Source organism: Coregonus clupeaformis, chromosome 23, assembly GCF_020615455.1.
Source record: "Coregonus clupeaformis isolate EN_2021a chromosome 23, ASM2061545v1, whole genome shotgun sequence".
Lineage (NCBI taxonomy): Eukaryota > Metazoa > Chordata > Actinopteri > Salmoniformes > Salmonidae > Coregonus > Coregonus clupeaformis.
The window spans coordinates 34,877,959-34,904,518 of record NC_059214.1 but is presented as its reverse complement, the minus strand read 5'-3'; the positions used below and the strand labels follow the sequence as shown (position 1 = coordinate 34,904,518).

The following is a 26,560-nucleotide window of genomic DNA, read 5'->3' as shown; positions in this document are numbered from 1 at the left end:
TTTAAAATACCTATTTCAACTAAGTCTTTGGAAATCTTTAATATTTCTATACTAGTGTTCAATTTAATTGGTTTGCAACGATGTTCTATTGTTTTACACTATAATTCAGCGAAGTCAGATGCTTGTCAAATTGCCAACAGACCGCCTCCCCATTTTCCGCTCTCTTATGTCTCTTCTCCTTTCGACATAATCGAACCCTTTCCACACCGACCATCGTTTCTGTTTACCACTGAGACTGGAAAACTATTTAATGTTGCTGTCAGGAAAGCTATAATAATGAAAGGTAAGTTTGCAGTTTTACATAACGTTATAGGCAATATAGACAACGTTTTACATTATAAAATATGTTCAGTCTGATGTATCGAATATCTCTCGCAGTTAGGCTATACATTATCCGGATATTACACACATTTATATAGTTAATGACATTAAAACGCCTATTTGAACCGATTTTCGTGCATTATGAAAATCAATGACATGATACAGATTAAAGTTGAGAACCATAACATATTATGCCTAAACTATAAGAAAAGTGGTGGCCTACACTATTTTTTAAATAATTAATGCCTCAACCCTCTTCAATTCGTGTTGCAGCCAAGATGCAGTCCTGCCACACTTGCTTTAAAGCTGAGAAATGGGTCTGGAGAAATGTAACCACTCTCAAATTGATCGATAGAGCTGGTATGGATGTAAGGATGGACAGTCCATGAGATCAACATGTTTAAACATATTTGAACTAAAAGGCAGTTTGTTTTACATGGGCTTACGTTATATTTCTTAAGAATCCTTTTGCACAACGTAGCAACGCCTGCTTCCTCTCGCGATCGCGTCCTGTCAGCCTGATTGTAGCCATACTAGCCTCGAAGTCGCTCGTTTTATCATTACCTCAGTATATTAATATAATGACATTTCTATAGCGTTTTTTTTATCATTCTTGTTGAAAATTGTGTTTATCCGTTCAGTTAGTGATTTTTGTAATTCTATTCTTGTGTTCTCTGTCTTTTTTTTTGTCTCTTTAGCTTGCAAACATTAGTGCTAATGTTAACGTTATTAGTTCTTCATTGAAAGTTAGGAAATGAAGAAGAGCAACATCAACATCTGGGCTGTGGCTTGCCTTCTCACAAACTACCAGTGTGGGCCTCTTGTGAAGGCATGGGCCAAGGAGCAATGAGCTACTACTCCAATGCATCTTTCCTTTTTATGCTGTGACCATCCACATTGTCTAACACCCCGTAGTCCATTTATTGATAATAAACACCACTGCTTATACTCCAAACACAAAGGTTTTATTTACAGTGACAAGAGAACAGAAAAAATGTAACGGAATTATTTTAAATTATTAATTAATTAATTAATTGCACAGACAGATTTGTTGGTTTGTTTCTCTTTCATTAATTGAAAGATAAAGGAGCCTGTCCGTAGTTATTTAGTCTTTCTTGCCTAGGAACCTTTGCATGTACACATATAAGTAGTACCAATCACCCTTCTCTCTAATTAGTGAGAACACCACTGGGTCTCTATGTATTCTCTCGACCAGAATGTCCTCATGTGCACAGACTACAAAGTCACACCACTCCAACCCAGTGATGTAGAGCTGACCTTGAAGTTATGGGGAACTATGTGTCGCGTTGTGTGTGGAGGCTGCTGGTCAGACAGGAGGCTCCCCACCTGTACCTTTCCAAAGTGGGAGTCGACTAAAAGCTTTTCAGCAGACATCCCCATGCTGCAGATTAATGGCTTGGATAGAGGGTTAAAGTTCTTGTATGCCTCTTCTATCTGGAGAACTGAGAGGTCAGGGAGCGGTCCAAGAAGGGGGCTTTAGAGTGTACTTCTGCAAAGCAAAGCAGCCGCTGTGGTTAGCCAATCTAAACAATGTACTTGAAACCACCTGAAATGTTATATAGTCAAAGTGTAATAGGACATGACCAGCTACTACCTACTATACTGTCTATTAGGGAATACTCACCTCATCCCTCCTTCTGCCATGCGCTTTTTGGTGGGCTTGGTGATGGTCATTTTGCCTACGGGCCCAGGTTTCAGACCCTGTAAAAAGACAGTACAAGGGCACTATTCTAAATCTAATCATGAGACGATTTAAGTTTTCATTAAATCATTTCTTAGCATTATGATGTGATTATAACCATATGATGTTGATATGTGGTATAGCTATTAAAACATACCATAGTCCTTGGCTTATGCCACTGCTGCTCAGCCTCTGTGCAGCTGTGCACAGGTGGGACGACTGGTGTTCCCATCTGGGAATAGTGTGCAGACTGGAATAGTAATGCAACTGTGTGGTTGCATAATGCAGTGCCAGCAACACATGAACAGTGATGTTGTGTCATTGTTACTGGCTCAGAGGGCTTCAGGACAACCTACGTGGGTATATAAAAATAAAATGATTAGACTATAAAATAACTCAACATATGTCACGACCAGCAAACAGAAGTGACTGGCACAACATGCAACAGCCACTAAATTCATTACAGCAATATGGGTTTAAACTTTTCTATTAAGGGTATATGGCCTTGTTTAAATTTAATCTAACGCGTCCAACATAACAGAGTTTACAGAAACAGCAAGGAAGATGACTTTTTTATTTATTTATTTTATTTCACCTTTATTTAACCAGGTAAGCCAGTTGAGAACAAGTTCTCATTTACAACTGCGACCTGGCCAAGATAAAGCAAAGCAGTGCGATTAAAAACAACAACAACACAGAGTTACATATGGGATAAAACAAAACGTACAGTCAATAACACAATATAAAATCTATATACAGTGTGTGCAAATGTAGTAAGTTATGGAGGTAAGGCAATAAATAGGCCATAGTGCAAAATAATTACAATTTAGTATTAACACTGGAGTGATAGATGTGCAGAAGATGATGTGCAAATAGAGATACTGGGGTGCAAATGAGCAAAATAAATAACAATGTAAATAACAATATGGGGATGAGGTAGTTGGGTGGGCTAATTACAGATGGGCTGTGTACAGGTGCAGTGATCGGTAAGCTGCTCTGACAACTGATGCTTAAAGTTAGTGAGGGAGATAAGTGTCTCCAGCTTCAGAGATTTTTGCAGTTCGTTCCAGTCATTTGCAGCAGAGAACTGGAAGGAATGGCAGCCAAAGGAGGTGTTGGCTTTGGGGATGACCAGTGAGATATACCTTCTGGAACGCATACTACGGGTGGGTGTTGCTATGGTGACCAATGATCTAAGATAAGGCAGGGATTTGCCTAGAAGTGATTTATAGATGACCTGGAGCCAGTGGGTTTGGCGACGAATATGTAGTGAGGGCCAGCCAACGAGAGCGTACAGGTCACAATGGTGGGTAGTATATGGGGCTTTGGTGACAAAACGGATGGCACTGTGATAGACTACATCCAATTTGCTGAGTAGAGTGTTGGAAGCTATTTTGTAAATGACATCGCCGAAGTCAAGGATCGGTAGGATAGTCAGTTTTACGAGTGCATGTTTAGCAGCATGAGTGAAGGAGGCTTTGTTGTGAAATAGGAAGCCGATTCAATATTTAACTTTGGATTGGAGATGCTTAATGTGAGTCTGGAAGGAGAGTTTACGGTCTAACCAGACACCTAGGTATTTTTAGTTGTCCACATATTCTAAGTCAGACCCGCCGAGAGTAGTGATTCTAGTCGGGTGGGCGGGTGCAAGCAGCGTTCGATTGAAGAGCATGCATTTAGTTTTACTAGCGTTTAAGAGCCGTTGGAGGCCACGGAAGGAGTGTTGTATGGCATTGAAGCTCGTTTGGAGGTTTGTTAACACAGTGTCCAATGAAGGGCCAGATGTATACAAAATGGTGTCGTCTGCGTAGAGGTGGATCTGAGAGTCACCAGCACCAAGAGCGACATCATTGATATACACAGAGAATAGAGTCGGCCCGAGAATTGAACCCTGTGGCACCCCCATAGAGACTGCTAGAGGTCCAGACAACAGGCCTTCCGATCTGACACATTGACCTGCCAATAAGAATGGATCATTGGCAAGTTGCAGCGGAGAGTGCAGAGCTGGTGGCCGGGGTAGGGGTAGCCAGGTGGAAAGCATGGCCAGCCGTAGCAAAATGCTTATTGAAATTCTCGATTATCGTAGATTTATCGGTGGTGACAGTGTTTCCTAGCCTCAGTGCAGTGGGTAGCTGGGAGGAGGTGCTCTTATTCTCCATGGACTTTACAGTGTCCCAAAACTTTTTGGAGTTAGTGCTACAGGATGCAAATTTCTGTTTGAAAAAGCTAGCCTTTGCTTTCCTAACTGATTGTGTATATTGGTTCCTGACTTTCCTGAAAAGTTGCATATCGCGGGGGCTGTTCGATGCTAATGCAGTACGCCACAGGATGTTTTTATGCTGGTCAAGGGCAGTCAAGTCTGGGGTGAACCAGGGGCTATATCTGTTCTTAGTTCTGAATTTTTTGAATGGGGCATGCTTATTTAAGATGGAGAGGAAAGCACTTTTGAAGAACATCCAGGCATCCTCTACTGACGGTATGAGGTCAATATCCATCCAGGATACCCGTGCCAGGTCAAATAGAAAGGCCTGCTCGCTGAAGTGTTTTAGGGAGTGTTTGACAGTGATGAGGGGTGGTCGTTTGACCGCGGACCCATTACGGACGCAGGCAATGAGGCAGTGATCGCTGAGATCCTGGTTGAAGACAGCGGAGGTGTATTTAGAGGGTAAATTAGTCAGGATGATATCTATGAGGGTGCCCATGTTTACGGATTTAGGGTTGTACCTGGTAGGTTCCTTGATAATTTGTGTGAGATTGAGGGCATCTAGTTTAGATTGTAGGACGGCCAGGGTGTTAAACATATCCCAGTTTAGGTCACCAAGCAGTACAATCTCTGAGGATAGATGAGGGGCAAGCAATTCACATATGCTGTCCAGGGCACAACTGGGGGCTGAGGGGGGTCTGTAGCAAGCGGCAACAGTGAGAGACTTATTTCTGGAAAGGTGGATTTTTAGAAGTAGAAGCTCAAACTGTTTGGGCACAGACCTGGATAGTATGATAGAGCTCTGCAGGTTATCTCTACAGTAGATTGCAACTCCGCCCCCTTTGGCAGTTCTATCTAGACAGAAAATGTTGTAGTTCGAAATTGACATTTCTGAATTTTTGGTGGCCTTCCTAAGCCAAGATTCAGACACTGCTAGAACATCAGGGTTGGCAGAGTGGACTTGGAGGTCGGTGCTTTGCTACTTGTCTTGGCCAAATGATGTACATCCGTCACTGTTATCTTTGGCAGCTCTTGCAAGCACCTTGTGTAAAACAGTGCCATGGTTGGTAAGGGAGGGGGGTGTTGGCTATTTGCTAGCCACCTTACTAGTTAGCGCGTTAATAGCTAGTTAGCTAAGAGACACAATAAACAGAAATACAGTGAGGGAAAAAAAGTATTTGATCCCCTGCTGATTTTGTACATTTGCCCACTGACAAAGACATGATCAGTCTATAATTTTAATGGTAGGTTTATTTGAACAGTGAGAGACAGAATAACAACAAAGAAATCCAGAAAAACGCATGCAAAAATGTTATAAATTGATTAGCATTTTAATGAGGGAAATAAGTATTTGACCCCTCTGCAAAACATGACTTAGTACTTGGTGGCAAAACCCTTGTTGGCAATCACAGAGGTCAGACGTTTCTTGTAGTTGGCCACCGGGTTTGCACACATCTCAGGAGGGATTTTGTTCCACTCCTCTTTGCAGATCTTCTCCAAGTGATTAAGGTTTCGTAGTGTGTTACCAATTGTTTTCTTGGTGACTATGGTCCCAGCTGCCTTGAGATCATTGACAAGATCCTCCCGTGTAGTTCTGGGCTGATTCCTCACCGTTCTCATGATCATTGCAACTCCACAAGGTGAGATCTTGCATGGAGCCCCAGGCCGAGGGAGATTGACAGTTATTTTGTGTTTCTTCCATTTGCGAATAATCGCACCAACTGTTGTCACCTTCTCACCAAGCTGCTTGGTGATGGTCTTGTAGCCCATTCCAGCCTTGTGTAGGTCTACAATCATGTCCCTGACATCCTTGGAGAGCTCTTTGGTCTTGGCCATGGTGGACAGTTTGGAATCTGATTGATTAATTGCTTCTGTGGACAGGTGTCTTTTATACAGATAACAAACTGAGATTAGGAGCACTCCCTTTAAGAGTGTGCTCCTAATCTCAGCTCGTTACCTGTATAAAAGACACCTGGGAGCCAGAAATCTTTCTGATTGAGAGGGGGTCAAATACTTATTTCCCTCATTAAAATGCAAATCAATTTATAACATTTTTGACATGCGTTTTTCTGGATTTTTGTTGTTGTTATTCTGTCTCTCACTGTTCAAATAAACCTACCATTAAAATTATAGACCGATCATTTCTTTGTCAGTGGGCAAACGTACAAAATCAGCAGGGGATCAAATACTTTTTTCCCTCACTGTATGATAGAAATATGATTATATTAATATACTGATTACCTCAGTATATTAATGATAAAACAAGCGACTTCGAGGCTAGTATGGCTACAGTCAGGAGAGGAAGCTATGTATCAGGTAGGAAGTTGAGCGGAAGTGGGCGTTGCTATGTTGTGCAAAAGGTCTATTAATCTTAATTGAAATGACTACTGAACAGCAGTAAATATTGTATTTCTGTTACCTGGTATTTACTTGGTACTTAGAAATGACATGGTAAAAGTAATGCATTTTTTAAATCAGATATACATTTGCGGTTTTGTCTGTTCTCTCCTGCACCAACCAGATTTTCACAACCACGGCTACATCTTGCCTTATACAGAGTGGCTGCTATAGTAGGCATTCAGAGCCTGAATCCAAACTGAATTGCTTCATTTCACTTTTGTTTCACTTCATGATTTAATATTTTCATTGAAACTGGTTGTGTCTGTAATGAGGGGCATTAAAGCGATTGGATCAGCGAGTGCACCACACCTTGGTTACAATGTTTGTGGTTGTGTCCTTTGACAGTTTCACAATAATATAGTCTTCCTCTCCTGGTTTTATGTTTTACAGCATGTTGCAGCAACACAGCAGCTATTCGGAAATGGTGAAGACGGAAAACAAAGTGGTAAATCACTTTTTTTATTTTTTTTTATTGTATTTCTCTCTGGCTTATTCAATGGGTGACTACATGTATGGAATATAATGTTGAACTGTTTTTCAACTTTTCCTTCAGTTTGACTGAGAAACCAGTTCAGTGACAAGGATCCAAAGGATTTCAGTATGGCTGAACAAGGCCAAATGGAGGTATTTAACAAGGAATTAATTTTAAAAAAGAATAATAATATGTGTTATTTCATAGTTTTGATGTCTTCACTATTATTCTACAATGTAGAAAATAGTAAAAAATAAAGAAAAACCCTTGAATGAGTAGGTGTGTCCAAACTTTTGACTGGTACCAGTAGAATAATAGTGAAGACATCCAAACTATGAAATAACACATATGGAATCATGTAGTAACCAAAAAAGTCTTAAACAAATCAAAATATATTGTATATTCTTCAAATAGCCACCCTGTGCCTTGATGACAACTTTGCACACTTTTGGCATTCTCTCAAACAGCTTCATGAGGATTTTTTAAAACATTTTTAGTCATTTAGCAGACGCTCTTATCCAGAGCGACTTACAGTTAGTGAATACATATATTTTTTTTTATACTGGCCCCCCGTGGGAATCGAACCCACAACCCTGGCGTTGCAAACGCCATGTTCTATTAACTGAGCTACATCCCTGCCGGCCATTCCCTCCCCTACCCTGGACGACGCTGGGCCAATTTTGCGCCGCCCATGAGTCTCCCGGTCGCGGCCGGCTGCAACAGAGCCTGGATTTGAACCAGGATCTCTAGTGGCACAGTTACCACTGCGATGCAGTGCCTTAGACCACTGCGCCACTCAGGAGTACAAGGAATACTCAGGAATGCATTTTCAACAGTCTTGAAGGAGTTCCCACATATGCTGAGCACTTGTTGGCTGCTTTTCCTTCACTCTGCGGTCCAACTCATCCCAAACCATCTCAAATGGGTTGAGGTCGGGTGATTGTGGAGGCCAGGTCATCTCATGCAGCACCATCACTCTCCTTCTTGGTCAAATAGCCTTTACACAGCCTGGAGGTGTGTTTTGGGTCATTGTCCTGTTGAAAAACAAATGATAGTCCCACTAAGCGCAAACCAGATGGAATGGCGTATTGCTGTAGCCATGCTGGTTAAGTGTGGCTTGAATTCTAAATAAATCACAGACAGTGTCACCAGCAATGCACCCCCATACCATCACACCATCTCCTCCATGCTTCACAGTGGGAACCACACATGTGGAGATCATCCGTTCACCTACTCTGCGTCTCACAAAGACACGGCGGTTGGAACCAAAAATCTCAAATGTTTTACTCATCAGACCAAAGGACAGATTTCCACCAGTCTAATGTCTATTGCTCGTGTGTCTTGGCCCAAGCAAGTCTCTTCTTCTTATTAGTGTCCTTTAGTAGTGGTTTCTTTGCAGCAATTCAACCATGAAGGCCTGATTCACGCAGTCTCCTCTGAACAGTTGATGTTGAGATGTGTCTGTTACTTGAACTCTGTGAAGCATTTATCTGGGCTGCAATTTCTGAGGCTGGTAACTCTAATGAACTTGTCCTCTGCAGCAGAGGTAACTCTGGGTCTTCCTTTCCTGTGGCGGTCCTCATGAGAGCCAGTTTCATCATAGCGCTTGATGGTTTTTGTGACTGTACTTGTAGAAACTTTCAAAGTTCTTGAAATGTTCCGGATTGACTGCCCTTCATGTCTTAAAGTAATGATGGACTATCGTTTCTCTTTCCTTATTTGAGCTGTTCTTTATTATTATTATTTTTATTTTTTTTAGGGGGTAGATCAGCTTTAATGTTGCAGATAGATTGTAACTTCCATCAATGTAATTGTCTGCATCACTTCCAATCCCCCATATATGTTTGTTTTTTCTCGCAAATATATATATATATATATATATATATATATATATACAGTGGGGAGAACAAGTATTTGATACACTGCCGATTTTGCAGGTTTTTCTACTTACAAAGCATGTAGAGGTCTGTCATTTTTATCATAGGTACACTTCAACGGTGAGAGACGGAATCTAAAACTGATCTTGCATGGAGCCCCAGACCGAAGGTGATTGACCGTCATCTTGAACTTCTTCCATTTTCTAATAATTGCGCCAACAGTTGTTGCCTTCTCACCAAGCTGCTTGCCTATTGTCCTGTAGCCCATCCCAGCCTTGTGCAGGTCTACAATTTTATCCCTGATGTCCTTACACAGCTCTCTGGTCTTGGCCATTGTGGGGAGGTTGGAGTCTGTTTGATTGAGTGTGTGGACAGGTGTCTTTTATACAGGTAACGAGTTCAAACAGGTGCAGTTAATACAGGTAATGAGTGGAGAACAGGAGGGCTTCTTAAAGAAAAACTAACAGGTCTGTGAGAGCCGGAATTCTTACTGGTTGGTGATCAAATACTTATGTCATGCAATAAAATGCAAATTAATTACTTAAAAATCATACAATGTGATTTTCTGGATTTTTGTTTTAGATTCCGCCTCTCACAGTTGAAGTGTACCTATGATAAAAATTACAGACCTCTACATGCTTTGTAAGTAGGAAAACCTGCAAAATCGGCAGTGTATCAAATACTTGTTCTCCCCACTGTATATACATACAGTTCAAGTCGGAGGTTTACATACACCTTAGCCAAATACATTTCAACTCAGTTTTTCACAATTCCTGACATTTAATCCTAGTAAAAATTCCCTGTCTTAGGTCAGTTAGGATCACCACTTTATTTTATGAATGTGAAATGTCAGAATAATAGTAGAGAGAATGATTTATTTCAGCTTTTATTTCTTTCATCACATTCCCAGTGGGTCAGAATTTTACATACACTCAATTAGTATTTGGTAGCATTGCCTTTAAATGGTTTAACTTGGGTGAAACGTTTCGGGTAGCCTTCCACAAGCTTCCCACAATATGTTGGGTGAATTTTGGCCCATTCCTCCTGACAGAGCTGGTGTAACTGAGTCAGGTTTGTAGGCCTCCTTGCTCGCACACGCTTTTTCAGTTCTGCCCACGACTTTTGTATAGGATTGAGTTCAGGGCTTTGTGATGGCCACTCCAATACCTTGACTTTGTTGTCCTTAACCCTCACGTTGTCCTCGGGTCAAAATGACCCGCCACTTTGTAAACAGTGGTCATTTTGACCCGAGGACAACGTGAGGGTTAAGCCATTTTGCCACAACTTTGGAAGTATGCTTGGGGTCATTGTCCATTTGGAAGACCCATTTGCGACCAAGCTTTAACTTCCTGACTGATGTCTTGAGATGTTGCTTCAATATATCCACATAATTTTCCATCCTCATGATGCCATCTATTTTGTGAAGTGCACCAGTCCCTCCTACAGCAAAGCACCCCCACAGCATGATGCTGCCACCCCCGTGCTTCACGGTTGTGATGGTGTTCTTCGTCTTGCAAGCGTCACCCTTTTTCCTCCAAACATAACGATGGTCATTATGGCCAAACAGTTCTATTTTTGTTTCATCAGACCAGAGGACATTTCTCCAAAAAGTACGATCTTTGTCCCCATGTGCAGTTTCAAACCATAGTCTGGCTTTTTTATGGCAGTTTTGGAGCAGTGGCTTGCTGAGCAGCCTTTCAGGTTATGTCGATATAGGACCCGTTTTACTGTGGATATAGATACTTGTGTACCTATTTCCTCCTGCATCTTCACAAGGTCCTTTGCTGTTGTTCTGGGATTTATTTGCACTTTTCATACAAAAGTATGTTAATCTCTAGGAGACAGAACGCGTCTCCTTCCTGAGCGGTATGACGGCTGCGTGGTCCCATGGTGTTTATACTTTCTACTATTGTTTGTACAGATGAACGTGGTACCTTCAGGCATTTGGAAATTGCTCCCAAGGATGAACCAGACTTGTGGAGGTCTACAAATTTTTTTACTGATTTCTTTTGATTTTCCCATGATGTCAAGCAAAGAGGCACTGAGTTTGAAGGTAGGTCTTGAAATACATCCATAGGTACACCTCCAATTGACTCAAATGATGTCAATTAGCCTATCAGAAGCTTCTAAAGCCATGACATCATTTTCTGGAATTTTCCAAGCTGTTTAAAGGCACAGTCAACTTAGTGTATGTACATTTCTGACCCACGGGAATTGTGATACAGTGAATTATAAGTGAAATAATCTGTCTGTAAACAATTGTTGGAAAAATTACTTGTGTCATGCACAAAGTAGATGTCCTAACCGACTTGCAAAACTAGTTTGTTAACAAGAAATTTGTGGAGTGGTTGAAAAACGAGTTTTAATGACTCCAACCTAAGTGTATGTAAACTTCCGACTTCAACTGTACATACACATACATACATATATACATACATATATACACATACATATACATTTCCTTTTTAAAAATATATTTCCCTTTATTACTTTCCAACCCCACCACCCCTTCCCTAATTGGAGTAAACTAGTGAACAACAATGCTTAGGCCTCTACTTCCAGCTTATACATACTATATACATTTTATGGACACAGTCAATTTTACAATAATTATATTTTGTTTGTTTTTACTCCTGAACTTCCTCTACCCTCAACCTCTCCGATCATTTTCATGATGTCCATCCGGTTTGCTTCTATATGCCATATCTTTCTAACTGTGCTCTTTCACAAAAGCTCGCAATTATATAACCTATATACTTATTATGGACACAGTATGCTTACATTATTAGTTATCTTGTTGTTATTAGTTGTTGTTAGTTGTTATTAGTCCCATCCTTCAACACCACCCATCTATCTCTTAACACCATCCATATTGGATTTCTATTGTTTTACAAAGGTTCTGAACCTTTCTATTCTCGTTGTTTCTACAGATTATAAATAGAAAATAAAGTATTATTATATTATTGATCGATTGACTATGACTTTTCAGATCACCCAGTAATGTTATCTGCAGGGCTGTTTGAGCTGTTCTTGCCTTAATATGGTCTTGGTCTTTTACCAAATAGGGCGATCTTCTGTATACCACCCCTACCTTGTCACCACACAACTGACTGGCTGAAACATATTAAGAAGGAAATACATTTCACAAATTAACTTTTAACAAGGCACACCTGTTAATTGAAATGCATTCCAGGTGACTACCTCGTGAAGCTGTTTGAGAGAATGCCAAGAGTATGCAAAGCTGTCATCAAGGCAAAGGGGTGGCTACTTTGAAGAATCTCAATTATAAAATATATTTTGATTTGTTTAACACTTTTTTTGGTTACTACATGATTCCATATGTGTTATTTCATAGTTTTGATGTCTTCACTATTATTCTACAATGTAGAAAATAGTAAAAATAAAGAAAAACCCTGGAATGAGTAGGTGTGTCCAAACCTTTGACTGTTACTGTATATAAAACGCACTTTGCAATCATCAATTTGTATAATATCCTCAAAATATGCTGCCTTCTCAGAAACACCAGAGACCACATATGTATTATGTGAATCTGATGATTTACTAAAGATTTTTCATGCTTGCTTTGTGCAGTATACACATCTGTTATGTTTGGCTTGTGGTGATAGCTGAATATGGGCTAAAACACCACCAAATGTTGAGTAAACCTGCTCAATGGTGAATGATTTTGTTGTTAACATCTATACGGCATATGAATTTCAATCAAATCAGCCTATTTTATTTCAGAATGAAGAGGAAGGCAAACCAACTGACCTGCCAGCTGAGATCAAGGATTGGAATAAACATCACGTGAAACAATGGGCTCTCAACGAGGCTTGTGTGGACAGTGAATCTGCAAATATCTTGCTTCAGCAGAACATTAATGGGCCCAGTCTTTTACTTTTAGAGAAATCTGATTTACTAGAGGTGGGTGTCACACTGGGGCCAGCAAAGTTGATCATTCACAAGAGGGATGAGCTTTTGAAACTTAAGAAAGTGCAGTTGAGTAACCCAACAACAAATCAGTCTGGTAGACCGTGCAAGCCGTACCCTTTTCATCGACACCATGATGCCTGCCGATACAAGGCGAACAGCATTCTTGATGTAACAGAATCAGGTGCATCAGACTATATTGAACCCTGTCATGAATATAAAGGATACATCCATATGTCAGAGGCAGCTGTGGAGAGCAAAATGAACAAGTTCACTGATGAGGTTATTCGATTTGCAGCAGCCTGCATGAATAGTCGCACTAATGGCACCATACATTTTGGAGTTGGCGACAAGCCAGACTTTGTTCATGGACAAGTTTTGGGAGTTAGCGTCCAGGACAAAGAGGCATATGTCAATGCTCTGCCACAAGCCATTGAGGGTCATTTTGAGTATAAACATATCCAGGCAGCCAAGATGTGCATCAAACCACCTCGATTTGTTGAGGTTCTCAATCCCGATATGACATCATCAGAGAAGTATGTGATAGAAGTGGACATCGTGCCAGACTTTGTGATCTGTCAAGAGAACATCTATCATGTTTTCAGCTTGGATACAAGGAAATCAAAGAGGAAGTCCAAAAGCAAAGAAATTGAGAATGAAGAGAAAAAACTATTCTTCATTTGTGATAGTAGCAGCAGCAGGGATCTCCTTGCACTAACCACTTTTGCCAAGACGATGGAAGAATACAATAGATTTGTCTGCAATGTGTCACAGCTATCACAGCTTAGAAAACAAACGGAGGAAAAGCGCCTTAGTGTGGTTAAAAGTAGTGTCCAGGGCTCCAGACTAAGTGAAATGATAACAGGTGGATCCCAATCCTTAGACAAATCCCACTTCGAGCGGTATGTGATAGTGACCAACAAATCACATTTAGTTCAATTGGACTCCCTGGGATATCTTCTTGAACTGAACCCAACTGCTGTTTTGGACTTTGACCCAGAGTCGACAAAAAATGGATTGATGAAGCACTTTGAAGACCAGAGTACAATAAATGTCCACTTGCCAGTACAATATAAAATCACAGAGGCTGTCGAAGACATTGCTAGCAAGCTAAAACTGACTCGAAACACCAGCTGGATCCTCTGCAATGGGGGTATCGAAGGAGAGGTCCCCTCAGATGTAGATGACTGGTTGATAGAGAAAGGAGCGTCTGTACGAAATGTGATTTCATTCCTGTGCCGGAAAGATGTGCTACCACACAAGAGATTCCTGGTTATTTTCATATTGTTCTCTACTGTGAGTGAGAAAATGGACCCTCTACTTGAGACTTTCAGCACATTTTGGCAGGAGCTCAAAGGAATAGAGCAAATACTTTGCATCTGTGAAAATGAAGAAGCATTCACCTGCTGGAGGGACCTGATTGAATCACGCTATGGATTAGACATTAAAACAAGATCAATCTATGAGCTCAGTTTTGCTGAGGTTAACGGCACCGTCCTCAGCCTGTGGTCAGACAACCGGAAATCCAGCCGTTTCCTACCCTGTGGAGGAGGAAGCAAAGTGCTGTTCAAAAAGAAAGAGGAGAGCAGCCTGGACACCCTGAATGTTCTGTGTGTAAACCAGTGTGAGGGTGGAAATGAAGACAAGGCCCTTATCCAGGAGAAGTTCTACAAAGGAGGAAAGGTGTCATGGTGGAACTTCTATTTCTCTGAGCAGCCAGGATCCATGCCATTCATCAAACGGGACAAGTTCGACTTAATCATGAACACTGTCCTACCAGCTTTGAGTTCTTTGAGAAAATCTTGTGTGTCCTTCAACCTTTTCCATGTTCCAGGATGTGGTGGAACTACACTAGCCATGCATATATTATGGGCACTGAAAGACAAGTTCCGTTGTGCTGTTCTGAGGGACAGAACTGCTGATCATGCTGTTGTTGCCGAGCAAGTGGTCAAGTTACTGATGTATGACACAACAGAGCAATCGTCCCGGATTCCTGTGTTGCTCATGCTAGATGACTTTGAGGAGATGGATGACGCGTATGATTTGCAGCAGCTCATTGAGAAGGAATGTGTCAAGAGGGACATTGGATCTCGGTCCCCACAGGTCATTCTACTCAATTGCATGAGGGCTGAGTCTTGGGAGAAGACTGAATCAACTGAAGACACTGTGTTCATTGGCAATAACCTCTCTGAAATGGAGCAGAGGCAGTTCGAGAAAAAACTGGAGGAGATTGAGAAGACCTACAAGAATGCAGACACATTCTACGCTTTCATGATCATGAAGAAGAACTTTTCACCCGAGTATATACAAGGTGTGGCTCGCAACACCCTAAAGAGCTTCAACATAAATCACAAACATGGACAACTCATTGCTGTTCTGGTCTTGTTGAATGTCTACTGCAAGGGTGCAACGCTCTCAGTCTCTCTCTGTGAAGAGTTTCTTGGGCTCCAGACCAAGCCACATAGTGGATCCTCCGATGTTAAGGCTAGATTTGGGAAGTTTTCCACTCTAGTGACCTGCTGCACAGAGGAGGCTAAGGTTGTATTCGAGGCAGTGAGAATGATCCACTCAAGCATGGCCGTGCACTGTTTGCAGGAGCTTACAACCAACAGTGTAACCAAAGCTGAGATTACCGATCTACTGCTCACCACAGACAAGCTTTATGAGTGCGTACAGGGCAAAGACAAACTCATGAAGGATGTTCACACCATGTTAGTGAAAAGACATCACTCAGTCAAGGGTGAAGATTCTCAGTTCTCACCTCTCATCCAGGATATTGCAAAGGAGACACCAGGTGTTGAAGAAAATGTGCTATTCAATGCAGCCAAGCGCTTTGAAAAAGATGCCGTCATCTCTCAGCTTCTTGCCAGATACCAATACCTGAAGAAAAGGGATTTCAGGGAGGCGAAGGACTGGGCAAAGAATGCGAAAGATCTTTCCAGGGATAACTCCTACATTTCTGACACATCTGCGCAAGTTATCAAGCATGAGCTAAAGAGTGCCATACAAAGTGACAAAGAAGATCCCATAAAACCTGAAAAGCTGAAAGGCTATCTCAGAATGGCCCAGTCAGCAACAGAGGCCTTCAGGGAAACGCAGGAAATTGCAAAGAAGGAGGCTACTCTGAGAGTACAAAACAAGAGAGACAACAGCCCTTTCAACACTGCAGGGTGCCTTGGAGAAATTCAGGTTGCAGTCATCATTATCGAAATACTGGAAAAAAGTCCAGTGTTTTCTTCAGGCAATGTCCATCATGATTTTCTGAGTAAGGTTCTCTCTGGCAGGATTACAATCCAAGATGTTGCGAGGAACGATTCCAAACATCACAAACATGCCTCGTATTACTGCGTTCTCCATGAATTTGAAGATCTTCTGTACAACCTCAGACATAACATGAAGAAGCACTTTGATTTTCTTGACAGCTTTTATGTCAACTTGGGTCCCAGGTTCACCCTGAAAGACAGTCGAGAGGAAAGAACTCGACAGGAGCTCTTCCGGTGCTTTAATCGATACAGTGACCTCTTTTGCAAGACGGATTCCACAGAATTGATGAAAAACAAGAACCTGAGCATCATGCTCCAGATTCACAAGGGAAGGCAATTTTTGGAGATGAGAAAAGCTGATACTCATTCTGGGATTCTAAATTGTCTCTCTAATGGTACCCCAACTGACGTGATGGTAAAGATAGTCCGGCAGTATGCCTTCATTCTGAGTAATACTCCTGAAAGGAGTGTTAGAGATAAGGTCAACCTCATCTATGCCAATGTTGTGCTAAGCTGTGTCAAACCTGAATCTCAACACCTTCGCCCGTATAAGATCCTCATTGATCTTCTTTGCCAAGTTCTTCAAGGTCAAATTCCATATGGTGAAAGTTTGGCATTGCACTTCATTGCTGTAGCTCTGTTGTGGCCACAACATATATTTATGTCACAAACTGTGGAGTCTCAGAAGTTGGGAAGCTATGTGTCACAGATGAGGACATCATTCTGGAACGAGATGAAATCAGTGTTGAATGGAAAGTCGCCTGTTGTCCATTTCTTCTTGGGGAAGAAGCAGGGCTATGACCGTTTTATCCACCTTGGAGAAATCGAGAGGTGTGTAAGCCCACAAGAAAACTTTGCTTCGCTCTGGGAAAATGGCAAAATATGGAAGCACGAGAGGGTCAAGGAGCTCCTTTGCAGGGTGACAGGACGGGTACAAAGAAAATTCATTTTGGCAGATACCAGGAACACAGGCTCAAAGATTGAAGTCATTCCAATGTTCAAAAGCCAGCTTTGTGGAAAATTGGAGGGAGCAAAAGTGTCATTTGTCATTGGTTTCTCAATGAAGGGCCCACTGGCTTATGACATCGATTGAACATCCAGAACAGCCTAATTGATGCAAAGTCAGACACAAATGACCAAATGATCATAAAAAATGTGTCATCTAGAAAATATTCTGAAGAGATTCTATAAAAATCACAAAACTGGTTTACTTTTGAAATGACGTTTTATGGTCTAATTGAGCTGCCATCTGCAGTGTTTATCTTGAATGCGATCTCCGCGAACGTGTTAACATTGCCTTGAAAATATGTGTTGTCTACAAGCGTGATTGGATTGAATCCCGGCCTAAGTCAAAAAAATTGGTTCAACATTCAAACCTACTGTTAACTTGAACTAACACTCACACTTTACTCCCCCCTATTAGCTCTGACTTTGCTGATAGCTACTTTGAGGAAAAATTTACATACTACGACTGTGATATGTGGTTGTCTTACCTAGCTATCTTAAGATGAATGCACTAACTGTAAGTCGCTCTGGATAAGTGAGTCTGCTAAATGTACTGTATACATGATCTAATCTGGGTTTTTGTCACATTGTTGCAATGTAATATCTCTAGCAAAGACTCCAGGATGAATTTCTTTCAAGCACAGAATATTTTGTTTTAAAATTGAGTAAGGAAATATTACTATTTTACCATTTACTATTTGTCATGAGCACTCTCTCTCCCTGGTAGCAACATTAATTGCATTCAATTATCTTCCACTCTGCTCACCTCCCTCTCTCTACTCAGCCTAACTAGCTCCACCTGCCCTGCTCTGCTCTTGTTACCTGGCCAGCTGCACTGCATTTCCCACTCACCATCCTCACCTTGCCTCACTCTGTTCTAATTACTCTGCCAGCTGAACTGCATTTCCCCACTACCTCTCCCAGTATATCAAGCCCTGTTTTTCAGCCAAGCCCTGTCAGATCGTCTTCAAACCCGGACCAGTAACCTGCCTGTCTGCGCTCTGACTCCTGTTTGTGATACCGATCCTTTCTTGACTGCCTCCTTGTTCTACTGCCCCGTCTATCCCAACCTGCCTTCTGGACCTCGACTACTCTCCGATCTTCAGCCCCTCCGGTAACTCGTTTCTGCCTTCTGTCTCTCACCACGATATTTGCCCAGCCCTGATCTGTACTTCTGCCTGCCATTCATATTGCTGTTGTGTGTGTGTGTTCCCCAGGTCTCCGACCACCAGATGAGCGTGCCCAGACGTTTCACCACCCTCAGCCCGATACGCCGCTCCATCACTGGGGAACACACACACTAAGCACTTGGACTGGACACCCCCGGACATTTGGTGACCCCCGGAGCACAGGTACCCACAGGAGGACCCTGAAAGACCCTGACACCCCTGGGACTCCTCTTCCCGCCTGTAACCTTGAATAAAGAACTCTGAATTTGAACTTGCGCTCTTGGGTCCTCTTCTGTTCGTGACAGAACGATCTGACCATCATGGACCCAGCGCACTCCCTGACCACGATGGAGGAAGAGCCAGAGAGGACTGCCCTACAGCGACTGGAACGCTCTGAGGGAGACATAAATCGGATGGCTGGCGACATCGCTTCCCTTCTCCAGCTATTCAACCAGCAGCAACAACAGTTCCAACTGCAGCAACAACAGCTAGCCCAAGCCCTGCAACTACTCTCAAGCCCGGCTACTCCACCTGCACCCCCCCTGATCCTTTTGTTCCTGTACCACCGATACTCCTTCATCCCTCCGCTGGAGGTCCCAATGCTGCAGGCCCGGCAGTGCTGCCACCAGATCCCCACGCTCCTGAACCAAGGATTGGGAACCCGGAACGTTTTGATGGCAACCAGAAGCAAGTAAGACCATTCTTGAGCAGCTGCCGAATCCAGTTTGCACTACAGCCCAGGACTTTCTCAACAGAGGGAGCCAAGGTGGGGTATGTCATCACACATCTCACCGGTCGAGCTCGGTTGTGGGGAACGGCGAATTCGACCGGCAAACCCCCAGCCTGTGCCTCCTTCAGTGCCTTTGAGGAGGAGATGTTAAAGGTCTTTGACCTAGGCTCGCCAACAGCCGAAGCGTCACAAGCTCTGCTCACCATCCGTCAGGGCAATCGGACAGTGGCAGACTTCTCCATTGACTTTCGTACCCTGGCCAGTCAAAGCTCGTTTAACCCAGAGGCACTGGTGCAAGCCTTCCTCCATAGCCTGGCGGACTATATCAAGGACGAGCTTGTTTCCCATGACCCGCCCTCAACGCTTGATGCCGCCATTGACCTTGCCGTTCGCATTGACCGCCGTATACAGACCCGGAGGAGGGAGAAGGGCCGTCTCAGTCAACCTGCCATCCGTACTCGGGTCGATACCGCTTCTGTCCAGCCCCTGCCTGTCAAGTCCCATAGCCAACTCAATCAGCCTGAGCCCATGGAGATTGGCCGTGCCTCTCTGACTCCCGAGGAGCGTCGGGCGCCGTCTAAGCTCCAACCTTTGCCTCTACTGTGGTGGCGAGAATCACCGTGTCGCTACTTGTCCGGCAAAAGCCGCAGCTCACCAGGTGTAGGGGAGATCCGGGTGAGCTCAACAAGCCTTCAGTCTCCCTCCATCCGAAAGACCCTGCTTCATCTCCGCCTTCAGCTTTCTGACAAGACTCATACATTGGCCGCCCTTGTGGATTCCGGAGCCGAAGCAAACATCATGGACCCTGAGCTTGCACAGCAACTGGGCGTGAACCATCATCAACTGACACAACCCATTCCTGCACGAGCCCTGGATGGGCATCATCTTGGCACTGTCACTCATATCTCCGCCCCTGTGACAATCCTGCTGTCAGGAAACCACCAGGAGTCCATCCAGTTTCACCTCCTACACTCACCTGGCCAACCACTCATTCTTGGATACCCGTGGCTCCGTCAGCACAACCCCCACATCGACTGGGAGACAGGAACAGTCCGTGAGTGGGGAAGGAGTTGTCACCAGACCTGTTTAAGGGGGGCCACCCTGCCCGTTCACCGGGAAGGATCTAGCGCTACCTCCGACATATCCAATGTTCCGGCCTGTTACCACAGCATGAAAGAGGTGTTCAACAAATCCAAGGCGACATCTCTACCCCCACACAGACCCTATGACTGCGCGATTGATCTCCTGCCTGGCACAGCACCTCCCAAGGGTCGTCTGTATTCACTGTCAGCCCCGGAAAGAAAGGCCATGGAGGACTACATTAATGACTCTCTTGCCTCCGGGATAATTAGACCGTCGTCTTCCCCCGCAGGAGCGGGATTCTTCTTTGTCGGCAAGAAGGACGGTTCTCTTCGTCCATGCATAGATTACCGGGGTCTGAACGACATCACGGTTAAGAATCGCTACCCACTGCCCTTACTTTCGTCTGCCTTCGAACTGCTGCAGGGAGCCACTGTATTCACTAAGCTGGACCTTCGCAATGCCTACCATCTGGTGCGGATGAGGGAGGGAGACGAATGGAAGACAGCGTTCAACACACCAACCGGCCACTATGAATATCTCGTCATGCCCTTCGGCCTCACCAATGCCCCCAGCAGTTTTTCAAGCCCTAGTGAATGATATCCTCAGGGACATGCTAAATACGTTCGTATTTGTGTACCTTGACGATATTTTAATATTCTCAAAGACTCTGTCAGAACACACGCACCACGTCCGGTTGGTCCTGCGCCGCCTGCTGGAGAACTCTCTTTTCGTGAAGGCAGAGAAGTGCGAGTTCCATGCCAAGACCGTTTCATTCCTGGGGTATGTGGTGACCGAGGGCAGCATTCAGATGGATCTCACGAAGGTGTCGGCTGTCACTTCCTGGCCAGTTCCTGAGTCTCGGAAGAAGTTGCAACAGTTCCTGGGCTTTGCCAACTTTTATAGGAGATTCATCAGAAACTATAGCACAGTGGCTGCACCCCTCACGGCGCTAACCAGCACTAAACAACCGTACCAATGGACATCAGCTGCTGATAAGGCCTTCAATATCCTCAAGACATGTTTCACTTCTGCTCCCATCCTCCAGATGCCAGATGCAGCAAGGCAGTTTGTGGTGGAGGTAGATGCTTCGGACGTGGGAGTGGGTGCAGTGCTTTCTCAAAGAGCAGCTGAGGATGGCAAGATGCACCCCTGTGCCTTCTACTCCCGTCGGCTAACCCCTGCCGAATGCAACTACGACATTGGGAACCGCGAGCTGTTGGCTGTCAAGCTCGCCCTTGAAGAATGGCGGCACTGGTTAGAGGGGTCAAAGGAACCATTCGTAGTGTGGACAGACCACAAGAACCTGGAGTATATCCAAACAGCCAGGAGGCTGAACTCCCGTCAACAGCGGTGGTCTCTGTTCTTTACGCGCTTCAATTTCACGCTCTCCTACCGCCCGGGATCTCGCAACATCAAACCTGATGCTCTTTCCCGGATGTTTCAGAAGGACGAGACCACCGCCATGACAGCTCCCATTCTTCCCAGCCACTTGGTCGTAGCGGCCCTCACCTGGGAGATCGAGAAGCAGGTCATGGAGGCTCTTCGGGACCAGCCAGGTCCAAGCACCAGCGCCCCCAACCGTCTGTTTGTTCCAGCAAATCTCAGGTCACCTGTGATTCAGTGGGGGCACGAATCCCGTCTGGCCTGTCATCCCGGCATCACTCGCACCCTTCATCTGGTCCGCCAGCGGTTCTGGTGGCGGGGGATGAGACGGGATGTCCGAGAATTCATCCGAGCTTGTCCCACTTGTAACCGAAACAAGACTCCCAACCAGCCTCCTGCTGGGTTGCTGCAACCCCTACTCATACCCAAGAGGCCCTGGTCCCACGTTTCACTGGACTTTGTTACGGGCCTTCCGCCCTCTGACGGACACACAGTCATCCTTACCATTGTTGACCGCTTTAGTAAGATGACCCACTTCGTGCCCCTTCCCAAACTACCCTCTGCTAAAGAGACCTCCCAGGTGGTCCTGGAACATGTGTTTCGTATCCATGGCCTACCCCAGGATATAGTGTCAGACCGGGGCCCGCAATTCTCAGCAACCTTTTGGAAGGAGTTCTGTCATCTCCTTGGGGCCACCGCCAGCCTATCGTCTGGATTCCACCCGCAGTCAAACGGCCAGACTGAACGCATGAACCAGGAGCTGGAGAAGGCACTGAGGTGTGTGGCTTCCCAAAATCCCCGGGCCTGGGCTCAACACCTGCTCTGGGTGGAATATGCCCATAATTCACTCACCAGTTCCTCCACCGGGCTCTCCCCCCTTTCAGTGTGTCTACGGGTATCAACCTCCACTGTTTGCCAGCCAGGAGGCGGATGCCACCTGTCCGTCTGCTCTTGCGTATGCCCGCCGCTGCCGCCGCACTTGGGCCCAGGCTCGCACTGCGCTCCTGAAGTCTGGAACCAGCTACGCCGTCGGTGCCAACCGACGGAGGACCCCAGCACCTACTTACCGGGTTGGTCAGAAGGTCTGGCTGTCTGCCCGGGATCTGCCGCTGCGGGTTGTATCACGAAAGCTGGCCCCCTCGCTTCATTGGTCCTTTTCCTGTGCAGAAAGTCATCAGTCCAACGGCGGTCCGACTTCAGTTGCCCGCTTCCATGCGGGTCCACCCCACCTTCCACGTCTCCAAGGTCAAGCCGGTCCATGAAAGTCCCCTGGTCCCTGCAGCTCCGGCGCCACCTCCTCCGCGCCTCGTAGATGGCGGTCCTGTCTTCACCGTCCGGCGGCTGCTCCGCTCTAGGCGAAGGGGTAGGGGTCTCCAGTACCTCGTTGATTGGGAGGGATATGGTCCAGAGGAGAGGACCTGGATCCCGGCCAGGAGGATAGTGGACCGGACCCTTATCACTGACTTCCACCGACTACATCCTGATCAGCCTGCAATCCGTAGGGGCCGTCCAAGAGGGGTTCCTAGCCGTCCGGCCCGCCCTGCTCCTGTCTCAGTGCCTGTCCTGTCTCCCGACCGTGACCCTCCAGCTCCTTCTGAGGATGAGGAGATTCACTCGGACCGCTCGGAGGAGTTCTGACCCGCCGCCTGCTCCCCTCCACCCTCCCGGCATGATGTTGTTCTTGGGACTTCTGGGGCCGTCCCTTGGAGGGGGTCCTGTCATGAGCACTCTCTCTCCCTGGTAGCAACATTAATTGCATTCAATTATCTTCCACTCTGCTCACCTCCCTCTCTCTACTCAGCCTAACTAGCTCCACCTGCCCTGCTCTGCTCTTGTTACCTGGCCAGCTGCACTGCATTTCCCACTCACCATCCTCACCTTGCCTCACTCTGTTCTAATTACTCTGCCAGCTGAACTGCATTTCCCCACTACCTCTCCCAGTATATCAAGCCCTGTTTTTCAGCCAAGCCCTGTCAGATCGTCTTCAAACCCGGACCAGTAACCTGCCTGTCTGCGCTCTGACTCCTGTTTGTGATACCGATCCTTTCTTGACTGCCTCCTTGTTCTACTGCCCCGTCTATCCCAACCTGCCTTCTGGACCTCGACTACTCTCCGATCTTCAGCCCCTCCGGTAACTCGTTTCTGCCTTCTGTCTCTCACCACGATATTTGCCCAGCCCTGATCTGTACTTCTGCCTGCCATTCATATTGCTGTTGTGTGTGTGTGTTCCCCCAGGTCTCCGACCACCAGATGAGCGTGCCCAGACGTTTCACCACCCTCAGCCCGATACGCCGCTCCATCACTGGGGAACACACACACTAAGCACTTGGACTGGACACCCCCGGACATTTGGTGACCCCCGGAGCACAGGTACCCACAGGAGGACCCTGAAAGACCCTGACACCCCTGGGACTCCTCTTCCCGCCTGTAACCTTGAATAAAGAACTCTGAATTTGAACTTGCGCTCTTGGGTCCTCTTCTGTTCGTGACACTATTACTACTACTGTATAGGTGTTCCAATTTTATTTTACTGTTTGTACTGTTTTACTGTTTTTATTTGGTTTTACCATTGATTTTACCATTTACTGTTAGTACTATATCCATTCCAATTTTGATTTACTGTTTGTACTGTGTTACTGTTTATATTTACTTTTACATTTGGTTTTACCATTTAGTATTACTGTTATATGCATTCCAACTTTATTTGACTGTTTTACTGTTTGTTTTTAAAGTGTTATTGAAATCATTATTTGATGTTTATATGTGCAGTGCAGCTATCCACTAAAACATTTTCATTCATGCACTGATGTTTGTAAAAATATTATTTGTTAAAATAACTCCAAAGCACTCAGTATCATAACCATGTAGTAAATACTCCAATTATGTTTCCTGAATAAAAATTATATTGACTTATTTGTTCTGTATTAAATGCCAAGATTATGGCGTGTTACAGTAACCATATAATCAGTAAGGTGACCATCACTGCCATAAAAAGGTGTAAAGTTCAAGCATACTAGAACTCTAATAATATATTGATGCAATAACTCAGCTACAATAACATTCAAATAGCTTAATGGTGTGACAGATTCTCCAGACCGAACTTCCACCTGTTAGTCTTACTCTCATATCAACCCTCCTATACTGTATCTTCTATTTGCTTCAGGTTTGGCTGTTTATTATTATTATTATTTTGGGGTTTGTTCATGTACTATGGCCTTTCTACATTTGATATTACAGATTCTATATATTCAACAATGCAAGAAGACACATTGATGCAGTGACTATAATCAAAGATCCAGCTTATCATGGTGACATGAGGATTTTTCAAATATTTCACAGTATCTAAAATTGGTGTTCCAATTTATCTACAGTACTGCAATAAGGTTACAGCCACTGAGCCACATAATGTTATTTGTAGTGAATGGCTGTCCCACTACATTGAATGAAGTGAGTCAAATCTGACTCTGAAATTTCCCAAACTAGCCTACTGATCAAATGTGTGCATTGATTAATTCTGTCAATAATTTGCAGACATCACGTTGCGGTCATGTTCATTCAGAGCAAAAATAATGAGGCGTCCTTCTTTCTTTGAATAAGGAAGCACTGCCCAAGTCTGACACATGATGGCACCTTGAGCAAAATAGAAGATTACTTTATTGTCCAATTAAATGTAAATTAATTCCCCTTCTGCCTTTAGAACCAGGGGTTTTGTGTGCGTGTTCAAAACTGCAGTTGCAGGAAATGTACCTATAACACACCAACAAAATGGCAACACTTCACATTTTCACATGTTTAGTGCTTTGTTCTCGTTTATAGCTCTATATCTTAACAAGCCAATTCCCATGGTGTCCTCTGTACAGGTGTATACAGCCCCGCCTCACCATCTATGTGTGTCAGCAACAAGCAAGGAATCAACCACAGACCAAGCCAATGGGGGACAGGGTAGGTTACATCCCTTGTTACATCCCACAGAATCTCCATTGAACATGCCTCTTAGTCCAGGACTAGGCTGGAAAAAATCTGTCTGTCTGTTTGAAAAATATGTTTTGCTGATGAGGATCTCTTCCGCCCATGTCCACAGTATACCACACTCTCTATCTAGAGGACCTGACACTGGGAGACCTCTCAGAGAAGATACATCTCCTTTACAATATAACTCCCCAGCAGATTGGCCACATCTACGGACAAGGACCTACTGGGAACCACATGCTGGTCTCTGATGTAGTGAGAAAGTCTGGAAGCAGAGTTTGATTGGTTTTTATTTATTTATTAGACCATTTTTTAAAACAAACACAGCAAAAGACATGTAGAGTTCAGATTAAGGATATTCATATGAGGATTTGCTTTAGAACCTCAGATTGGGCTGTTACAGTATGGCCCTCTCCTTGGACCTTCTCTTCCAATGCATTTTGAGGAGGAGGGGAGGAAAGCGGATGCAAGGAATCAAGGAAAATTGGGAAAGAGCCATGGAGAAGTACTAGGGGTTGCGGTCATGGGTAGTGTGTTTCTATCAGTGAGGAGTGCTAGCTAGGGTTTAAGGTCGTCATGTTGTTAGGTTATCTCCTCCAGAGGCCCTGGGTTGGTTGTTTGTACCCCTGTGCCCTTGGCTGGCTTAGGTCAGGATGGGCCCACGAATCTCACTAATGGCCCTGTGTAAAAGGCAATTGCATGGAAACTCACTTATTAATGGGTGGTAGGGAACACAGGAATGTAGGCCTATTATTTTATCATTTAGCAGACGCTCTTATCCAGAGCGACTTACAGTTAGTGAGTGCATACATTTTTCATACTGGCCCCCCGTGGAAATCGAACCCACAACCCTGGTGTTGCAAGTGCCATGCTCTACCAACTGAGCTACAGGAGGCCTATGGATGCAGATGCGAACTACAACAGGATCAACTCTCACTCAGGCCTGGCTGTTATGGCCATGGCTGTTTCCATGCACTTCATTATGATGTCTAGTTACTGATTGACTGATAGACTGATAGCTCTGGGGCAACATAGCAAGAAGGGCCCTTGAAT

At 44.5% G+C, this 26,560-nt stretch overlaps 1 protein-coding gene across 4 annotated transcripts; it reads left to right on the top strand.

Annotated features, from left to right (window-relative positions):
• Positions 1 to 26,338, top strand: LOC121536154 (sterile alpha motif domain-containing protein 9-like). Of its 4 annotated transcripts, XR_006657273.1 has the most exons (6): positions 1 to 283; positions 7,017 to 7,071; positions 7,180 to 7,250; positions 12,720 to 12,899; positions 25,399 to 25,480; positions 25,620 to 26,338. XR_006657273.1 is itself a non-coding variant. In XM_041843436.2 (4 exons), exons 3-4 carry the CDS (start codon positions 7,227 to 7,229, stop codon positions 17,259 to 17,261), a joined length of 4,566 nt encoding a protein of 1,521 aa, XP_041699370.2. In that variant the 5' UTR covers positions 3 to 283; positions 7,017 to 7,071; positions 7,180 to 7,226; the 3' UTR covers positions 17,262 to 17,579. The 4 variants fall into 4 exon arrangements, 1 of the variants encoding a protein (XP_041699370.2); XR_006657275.1 differs by lacking the exon at positions 12,720 to 12,899; XR_006657274.1 differs by lacking the exons at positions 25,399 to 25,480; positions 25,620 to 26,338 and adding an exon at positions 17,958 to 17,991 and having other exon boundaries at positions 3 to 283.
• The last annotated feature ends 222 nt before the right edge of the window (positions 26,339 to 26,560 follow it).